General features: G+C 48.5%; 1 protein-coding gene across 5 annotated transcripts in view; it reads right to left on the bottom strand.

Annotated features, from left to right (window-relative positions):
- GBF1 (golgi brefeldin A resistant guanine nucleotide exchange factor 1) overlaps positions 1 to 8,939 on the bottom strand; it is a 151,932-nt gene that overhangs the window by 8,782 nt on the left and 134,211 nt on the right. For all 5 annotated transcript variants that reach the window (XM_014583328.2, XM_014583329.2, XM_027767400.1 and 2 more), the window contains 11 exons: positions 6,897 to 7,020; positions 6,504 to 6,629; positions 6,152 to 6,234; positions 5,303 to 5,539; positions 4,956 to 5,049; positions 4,403 to 4,579; positions 4,026 to 4,090; positions 3,820 to 3,943; positions 3,569 to 3,640; positions 3,333 to 3,427; positions 2,937 to 3,090 (listed from right to left, as the gene is read on the bottom strand). In XM_014583328.2, the coding sequence (XP_014438814.1) occupies positions 2,937 to 3,090; positions 3,333 to 3,427; positions 3,569 to 3,640; positions 3,820 to 3,943; positions 4,026 to 4,090; positions 4,403 to 4,579; positions 4,956 to 5,049; positions 5,303 to 5,539; positions 6,152 to 6,234; positions 6,504 to 6,629; positions 6,897 to 7,020 (1,351 nt within the window). The remainder of the gene's footprint in view (positions 1 to 2,936; positions 3,091 to 3,332; positions 3,428 to 3,568; positions 3,641 to 3,819; positions 3,944 to 4,025; positions 4,091 to 4,402; positions 4,580 to 4,955; positions 5,050 to 5,302; positions 5,540 to 6,151; positions 6,235 to 6,503; positions 6,630 to 6,896; positions 7,021 to 8,939) is intronic.

Here is an 8,939-nt window from a genome sequence, read left to right as displayed (position 1 = left end):
ATGTACCATGGTATACTTCATTTACTTAGGTTTTCGTTCTTTCATTAGTATTTTGTAATTGCTATTATTTTAAAAGTTTTTTACCTTAGGGTGCATGTGCTTACCAGAGAAGAAAGAGACAGAGAGACAGTCAGAGGCAAAGTGATAAATCACCCCTTGGGGGGACCACACTGCGATTCTCTCTTCTCCGTTTTTTCTGGGATTCTGGGCATATATGCACACATTCCCAGCATGATTTTCAAGTCACTAGGTCCAGGACTTGAATCACAGTCAGTCATGTGGGAGTCCAGCACCTTACCACTGTGCTACCTGCTGGCCCCAGCATTTTATAATTGTAATTATAATTTTTCTTTTTTCTTTTTTTTTTTTTTTGTTTTGGAGAGGTTTTTCCTATAGGGCACGTGTGCTCGCCAGACAGACAGAGACAGACAGAGAGACAGAAAGCGAGAAATCACCCCCCAGGGGGGATGGCCACGCCGCAATCCCTTCTCCTCCATTCTCCTCTCGGGATCTTGGGCACGCACGCATATGCGCCCGGTGTGAGTTTAAGCCAATGGGTCCGGGACTCGAACCCGCAGTCAACTATGTGGGGGGGTCCCGCGACATAGCCATTACACTAACTGCTGGTCCCTAATTGTAATTATAATTTTTGTAGAGAGACTTTTTGTTATAGGGCACGTGCACTCACCAGACAGAGACAGAAAGAGAGAAATCACCCCCCGGAGAGATGGCCATACCACAATCTGTTCCCCTCCATTCTCCTCGGAATTTTGGACACACACGTACATGCGCCCAGTGTGAGTTTCAAGCCTCGAGGTCCAGGACTTGAACTGTGATCAGCCACATGGAAATCCAGCACCTTAACCACTATACCACCTGCTGACCCCCAGTATTTTGTAATTTTAAAATTATAAATCCTAAACATGTTTTGTTAGGTATACATTTCATTTTATTTGGAGCACTTATAAATGGTACTATTTTTGGTTTTTATTTTATTTTTTTAAAGAGAGATTTTTGCTATAGGGCGCATGTGCTCACTGCAGAGACAGACAGAAAACGAGAAATCACTTCCCAGGGGGATGGCCACAACACAATGCTTTCTCCTCCATTCCCCTGTTGGGATCTTGGGCACTGCACGCACACACCCGTTGTGAGCTTAATATCACCAGGTCTAGGACTGTAACCACGGTCGACTACCTGGGAGCCCAATGATATAACCACTGTGCCATCTGCTGGTCCCGGTTTTTACTTTTTAATTGCTTGATGGTTTGTGCACTTGCTATAAAGAGACAGGGAGAAAACATCCCCCAAAGGGGTGTGGTCATGAGGCAATTGCTTCTTCTCCATTTCGCCATCCTGGTGGGATTTTGAGCATGCATGCACATGCACCTGAAGTGTTTTTTTTGTTTTGTTTTAAGATTTAATTTTATTTATTCATTTATTTTAATTTGACCAGAGAGAGACACAAAGAAAGTGAGAAAGCAAGCCACCAGGTCTGGGACTCGAACCACGGTCAACCATGTGGGAGTATTCAGCCCTTAACCACCAAACCACTTGCTGGTCCCAGCACCTGGAGTATTTTTTAATCCACTGGGTCTACGGTTCAAACTCTGGTTAGCTGTTGTGAGATTTGGCTCTTTTAACCACAGGGCTATGGGGCTAACCCTGGTACTGTGTTTGTAATTTTATGGTTTTTTGTTTGTTTGTTTGTTTGTTTTAGAGAGGTTTTTGCTATAGGGCACGTGCTCTCTCCAGAAAGAGAGACAGAAAGTGAAAAATCACCCCCCAGTGGGGATGGCCATGCCGCAATCCCTTCTCTTCCATTCTCCTCTTGGGATCTTGGGCATGCACATGTGCCCAACGTTGAGTTTAAGCCATCGGGTCTGGGACTCGAACCGCAGTTGACTACGTGGGAGTCCAGTGACGTAGCCATTAGACCAACTGCTGATCCCTAATTTTAGTTTTTATATAGCATATAATTAATTTTTATGGACTGATAACAACTATCTATGACTTTGCTAAACTCATTTATTTATTAGTCCTATGCTTTTTTTTTTTTAATTTTTTTTAACCTCAATTTAAATTTGCTATAGGGTGCATGCACTTGCTAGAGAAAGAGAAAGAGAGAAGAAAGTGAAAAAGTACACCCTCAGATACCCATGGGAGCTGACCGCGCTGTAATTCTTTCTCCTCAGTCTAGGGATTTGGGGCACATGTGTACATACATGTGCCTGGCATGTTTTTCAAGCTGCTGGGTCTGGGACTTGAACCAGAGTTGCCCATGTGGGATCCAGCTACCTTAACCACCACATAAGTTGGCTGGTCTTATGCTGGTTATTTTTTATAGGTAAGTCAAGAAACCTCAGGAGGGTCCTAGGTACAGGGCTGAGACTGCAATAGGCAGCAGAGGTCTGGCCCAACAAAGCAGATTCACAGGAGCTTAAAGAGGTACAGGGCACTAGCTTCACGCCTGAAAACTCACTTCCAACGCCACCTGCTGGACCCATATTGGCCCTGTGGCTGCTCACTGAGTTCGTGCTATAGGTCACTAAACGCACCCTCTGTCAGGTCATATCAAAAACTGACGCTGTGGGACCAGCAGTTAGCGTAATGGCTATGTTGCTGGACTCCCACGTAGTCGACCGCGGTTCACATCTCAGACCCGGTGGCTTAAAACTCACAACAGGTGGGTGTGCGTGCGTGCCCAGGATCCCGAGAGGAGAATGGAGGAGAAGGGACTGTGGCGTGGCCATCCCCCCGGGGGGTGCTTTCTCGCTTTCTGTCTCTCTGTTTCTGTTTCTCTGGCGAGGATCTCACGCGCCCTATAGCAAAAACCTCTCCAAAAAAAAAAGAAAAAAAGAAAAAGAAAAAACAAACTGATGCTGTGATCTTGGTCCTCCGCACATGTACTCACTTCCCAGATGTACTCTGCTTACCTGGCCACTAATCTCCTCTCTCCGGAGTAGCCGAATGGCCAGGCGCAACAGCCCCACGACTGCCCGCTCTACAAGGAAGCAGAAATCTTGTGCCTGGACACATAGGTGGTATAGATGGTCTCGAACAGTCTGCCACACACAGCCCACACGGTCCCTGCAGAGAACATTAAGGGATGAGGACGATTTCAGCCAGAGGCCATGGCGATACGTTTTCTAGGCCTTTCAGGGCTCATTGATATTACTCTCTAAATATTGAATAGATAGCTTCTTCCCAACTGCCTATGGTTTTATGGGTCTTTTGCCCCCAGAGACCACTTAGCAAGATGGCTAGCATTCCTTTGGCATAAGCCTACTATGAGGTCTGCCTAACGATCGCTCTCACTTGCCTTCTCCTACCTGTTCTCCAACACAATCCTTAGCAGCATCTCCAGGCAGAAAGCAGCATCTTCCTCATCATACGTTTCTTCATCTGGTGTCACTGAGACAAGAGCCTGGAAGGGAATACCAGCAAAGCAGGCATGGAGAAGCTAGCCACCGGCCCTCCCTGACAGAAACGGAGGCATACGTCACTGCTCCTATCGCCCCTCCGAGATCCAGCTAGCCTTCCGTTTCTCTTTTTCTTCACTGTGTACCTTCATGAGTTCCTGCAGTGACTCCAGCTGGAGGAACTTGCTTTCTGTGATCATCTTTTCTGGGTCACATTGCTAGAGGGGGCACAAGAGAGAGTGGGTGAAGGGAAGAGAATGTCACCAAGAGCCAGGGAGAGAAGGCAGAGTGAGCCCTGGTCATAGGCCTGGATGATTCTATTTTTTAGTTCACAGGGCAGCCTCTGCCCAGCAGGGAGAGGTCTAAGCTTTCTCACCAGGGGTGGGGAGGTGGTTACCTTGATACAGTCCAAGGCCACCCTTTTGGCCTCTTGGTTCTCAGTGGAGGGTCCCCGCACACTAGACTGCTCAGGACCACTCAGTGTCAGCCAGCTCACAAAGCTCAGCACTGTTGACTCTCCTCTGCAGGAAAAGGGTACAGGCCCTGGTCAGTCCAAGTTTCTGACTCTTCTTCCAGGGCCCTCAGCTTCTGGTCTGCTCTTACCGGTTTGATGGTGTCTCTTCTCGCTGTAAAGAGATCTTGCCATTGGGATCCACGAAATCTTCTACCTGGAAAAGTAGGCCCAGAATAATTTATTTCCATAAGCCCTTTGCATTTCTTACACCCGAGCAAAGCTGTCTGGATTTCCTCCTCTAGTCATTTGCCCCTACACCATTATACCTCTTCTACCTGGTGACTGGCCATGCTTCTGCTAGCCTTCCTTTACAGCTATTTCCCAAGATCTGTGCTCTTAGATTTGAAGAGTTCCTGGTGAGCTCTGGTGGGCATCAGGTCCAGCTCAACCAGTTTGATATTCAGATAGCACATGACGTCGAGGCTCTTGCATTGTTACTGGTGACGAGTCTGCTACTAAGAATTACCTCTACCATAGCCTTGGGAAGTAGCTGGGCTCGGAACAGCTGCAGCATAGCTTCCATGATGTTCTTCCAGCCTTCCCGCAGGATGTCACCATGACGATGGGCCAGATGGAATACTGTCTTGGCTGCAATGTGGGCTTTAGGGTTGCTTCCAAATACACTGGGCAAGTTCTCAATAGACTGAAAAGGAAGATGAGAAGAGGCTTAGGGTCAGGCTGATGTTGAGAAAGGAGAATCTCTAAGGCTTCTGCCTATGATTTCCTGAGCGTTGTGTTGATGGCTCCGTTTCAACCTCCCATAATATTCACGGAATGGGCTAACCTGATTAAGCCTTCCCCTGTCTTGCATCTCTTCTCCCGTCCCCATTACCCGAGGTGACACTATTTTCATCCCAGGGTGTACAAGTCAGGAATCACCTAAGCTCTGGTAAAGTCAAGTGGTGGGGGTTGGTGAGGGAAGATGCTGCAGGCAACCAGCTCTGCGGATAAGGGTAGGTACATGGCTAAAGGACAGTTCTTCCTTCGGAACTCCAAGTGCAGTTCCTGCCCCTGCTCACCTCACTGCTGAGAGCTGTGAATTTGCAGAGAGAGATGATGAGATTGTCAAACACATCGCTGAGGCCATAGTGGGCGGAGATCATGGCGCACTTCCTGTAACGTCACCCCCATCCCAGAAAGATAGTCAGTGGAAGGCCAGGAAGCCCTTCTACGTCCCTGAGGAGGCTGGCTCTTCCCCAGTCAGTCCAAGGAACCTGTTTAAGACTGAGCTTTTTTAGGCTTTGGCCTCCCTCCGAAACTCAGGAGGAACCCCATTTTAAGTAAGAGAAGTCAGAGAGGCATGGAGGCAACCATGTTAGTTCTGAATGGTGGGAGGAGGTGAAGACCAAGGCCAAAGCTGGGCTACCTGAAGCCTGAGATGGCTTTCTGGATGATTGTCTCCTCAAGGCTTTTGTCAAAGACGTAAGAGAGGGCGGCAATAGTGGGGCCCCAGGTCATGGTGAAAAGGTCCAGATCATAGCTGCCAGCAGGCACACGTAGGAATATGCCCTCGGGGGTGGCACCTCGATGCAACAGCACATTCCACACGTAGTTCTCCCGAACTAAGCCTGTCTGCTCCTCAGGCATCACGATTTCCTCATTCCTGTCAGGAGGGAAGGGAGGGAGTTCACCCAGACTGGCACTTTCCATCAGTGAGGTCATCAGGACTGGCACAGTGCTCTGCTCCTGCACCCCAGCGGGACCAGGCAGAGAGAGAGAGAGTGTCCCATAAGCTCCAAGCCCTGTCTAACTGAGGCTCTAGTTCTGTAGGAAGGAGATGTCATTTTTCTAGATTTGGGAGGATGAACAAGTAATTCTCAGACTCTCTTCTCTCTGCTATATATAAATATAAAAGCACAGAGTGTTCTAAGTGTTCTCTGATCTCTGACTGGAGCCTCACCCTCCAGTGCCCGTCTTGGGTTCTCTAGCAGCCAGAGAACGTATCCTGCGAGTTAGACAGGAAAACCTAGCTGCTTTAGGAAATGGGACCTTAGACCCACCTAACAGGGACTGTCTGGACACTGGCTCAGTGTACCAGAGTCCCAAGGTTGTTCAGGCTTCTTTACGGAAGAAATGAGTAGGGGCTGCTCAGCTAATCCCAAGGCTAAATCCAGGGCAAGTGAGTTATAACAGTCCACGTGACTCTGAAAACTGGAAAAGGAAGCAACGTGCTTCTCCTTACCAGAGACGCTGCCCTCTTCTCACGTGTACTCACTTGATGGCATGGTACATGTCCTCCAGGATGTCCTGCTCAAAGTCCTTGCCTCCATTCACACCTTTCAGGTTTTTGCGAAACTCCTAGAGACAGGCAAATAAGCTTTTTACCTCTGGCTCAATGCTGAAGGCCCACCCAAGGAATGCCTGGGTCTGTAATAAAGAGCACTTTCGAAACCCTAAGTCAAAGAACCTACTTATCCACCCCCTAGTTCCTTTTCTGGATTGGCCAGGCCTCCCTGATTTCCTTGGACAGAAGCCTGTCCACTGTGCTCACTGGAAATCCCACGTTCTTTCTGCTCCTTCCAGAGCTGTGCTCGGTCTTCTGAACCTTGGTGGAGACCCAAGCTTACCTCTAGGGTCATGGGTGCATTTTGTTTGCGAACGTTGTGGTTGTGCTGGTCAGTATTAAGCATGATGACAGCATAGGCCAGGGCAAAGCAGGCATCGCTATTGGCAAATGGGGAGCCATTACAATTCTGAAAAAGCGAAGACCCCGCCTGTGTCAATGCCCTTCTCTGACCAAGTAAACCCTCCCTACCAGCCCACTGGTCAGTGCTCATTCAGAAGGGGGTACCACCTAGAAAGTGGCCAACTCCTTAACAAAATCTGGTCTCTCCATAGAAATCTCACTGTTGCTCTCAGCCTTCTGAGGAGCCAGCAGTTGGGTTCTTCGGCTGGAGATCACAGACGCCCTGAGCAAACTGCCTCGGGATTCTGGGCTTGGCTGTTCCATTCGAACTCACCCTCCAATGCTCTGTGAATGCCTCCAATAGCCTCTGAATGACTGGTGCTTCCCCAGGCAAACGGAAGGCTTCCAAGTAGAGGCGGAGAGCTTCGTCCAGGCGCAGACCCTGAAAGCTGAAGGTGCTATAAAGAAAGACATACAGATGAAGAGGGAGCGTCGGGTTCTCTGTCGGCCACAGTGCTCCTAACCTCTTACTGGAACAGAGGCGGCTGAGGGCTCTGGCAAAGGGGTGGTAGCTTCTGGTCATCCCTAACATGACCTTAGCACTTTTCACAGCAGCAGATTCCTGCCTAGAAACAACACACCCTGGAAACCCGCCCACCCCTCTGCAATGCTCTGTGTGAAATGGAGGGGCTCCCAAAACTATCTTGCCGGAGTTCCTTTCAAGTCTATGGATAAGAATGATGGAAAGAGGAAGTGTGTATGATTTGGATCAACAGCAGGAAATAACCAAGAATGCTTTGAGGGAGCGATGCCCTACCCCCAAGACTAACCACCAATTATGTCCCACATTTTTTTTTTTTTTTTAAATTGACCAGAGGGTACACATGCCTGCTGGAGAGAGACAGCAAATGTGGGAAAGTGAGAAAACATCCCCCATGTGGGGATGGTCAGGCTGCTATCCCTTCTCCTCCATTTCTTTCTGGGATTTTGGGCACACACACGTGCCATGATTTTTTTTTTTTTTTTTTAGAGGTTTTTGCTATAGGATGCGTGCGCTCGCCAGACAGACAGAGACAGAGACAGAAAGCGAGAAATTACCCCCCCAGGGGGGATGGCCATGCCGCAATCCCTTCTCCTCCATTCTCCTCTCGGGATCTTGGGCACGCACATGCGCCCAGCGTGAGTTTTAAGCCACTGGGTCCGGGACGCAAACTGCAGTCGACCACATGGGAGTCCAGCGACATAGCCACTACACTAACTGCTGGCCCCTCATGTGCCATGTTTTTCACGCTGCCAGGTCTAGAACCTGAACCATGTGGTTGGCCACGTGGGATCTAGCTGCTTTAACTACCACGCCACCGATTGGCCCATACGTCCCACATTTCTTACTACTTCCTCACCTCACAAAACTCTCCAATAGGTCCATGTTTTTGCGGTCACTCACAAACTCTCCAATCATCTTCTTGTCCAGCCTAGGGTTTTCTCGGAGCCACTGGGCTATCTCTGTGTTGTCCATTGGGATAGTGAGGAGGCCTTTCTCTTGTAGAAACTGGATCCCTTTCTTTGGTTTCTGGTTGAACTGTTCTGTGCCAGTGATTAATAACTGGAGAAGAAAGACTAGACATTTTAGTAGCTGCTCTGCCTTGACGTCACACAAGGCCAGATCAGACTCCACTATGGCCCACAGGTGGTCACCTAGTGGGCTCCCAGGACATGGTTCTTGGCAACTGTAGGACTAAGGTTGGATCATACAGGCCTTAACTTTTCCCATTTTTATGTCTAATTAGAACTGTCCAAGGAGTTCTTTTCACTCCCTTTCTGGAAGCTCAAGATGCATCAGACAGCCTCCTCCCCAGCAACACCTGGGTCAGAGAAAAAGCAGAAGGAGACTATAGAATTCCTCTCTGTGGGTTTACGTCCATCCCTGCCATCTACTGACAGCCAGCATCCTGTGTGTAGCCTGGCTTGCAGTCCTTTCTTCCTTTGGTTGCTCAGCTCTTTAGGCCTTGGGTTGGTGGAACAAGTAGACTAACTGTGATAGTAACTTTCTGTGTGTCCAGCCAAAGCCCTGTAATCAAGGGCACACATAAACCAAAGTCACTGGAGCTGGCAATAAGAGGAAGAAAGGGCTAAACAGAAGGTCTTCTTCGTGTTAAGAAAACCAAAAGCACAAACAGCTATTTGAACTTTACTAAAGTACCGGAATAAATGTTAATTCTCTTTTATTGCTAATCATCAAATCATCATGCCAGATCTGGAGATGGCTAATAATCTTTTTTTTTTTTTTTTTTTCTGGAGAGGTTTTTGCTATAGGGTGCGTGCGCTCGCCAGACAGACAGAGAGACAGAAAGCGAGAAATCACCTCCCGGGGGGATGG

The sequence above is a fragment of the Tupaia chinensis genome, unplaced genomic scaffold (genome assembly GCF_000334495.1).
Source record: "Tupaia chinensis unplaced genomic scaffold, TupChi_1.0 Scaffold144255_1, whole genome shotgun sequence".
NCBI lineage: Eukaryota > Metazoa > Chordata > Mammalia > Scandentia > Tupaiidae > Tupaia > Tupaia belangeri.
This window is presented reverse-complemented; position numbering and strand designations above follow the sequence as displayed.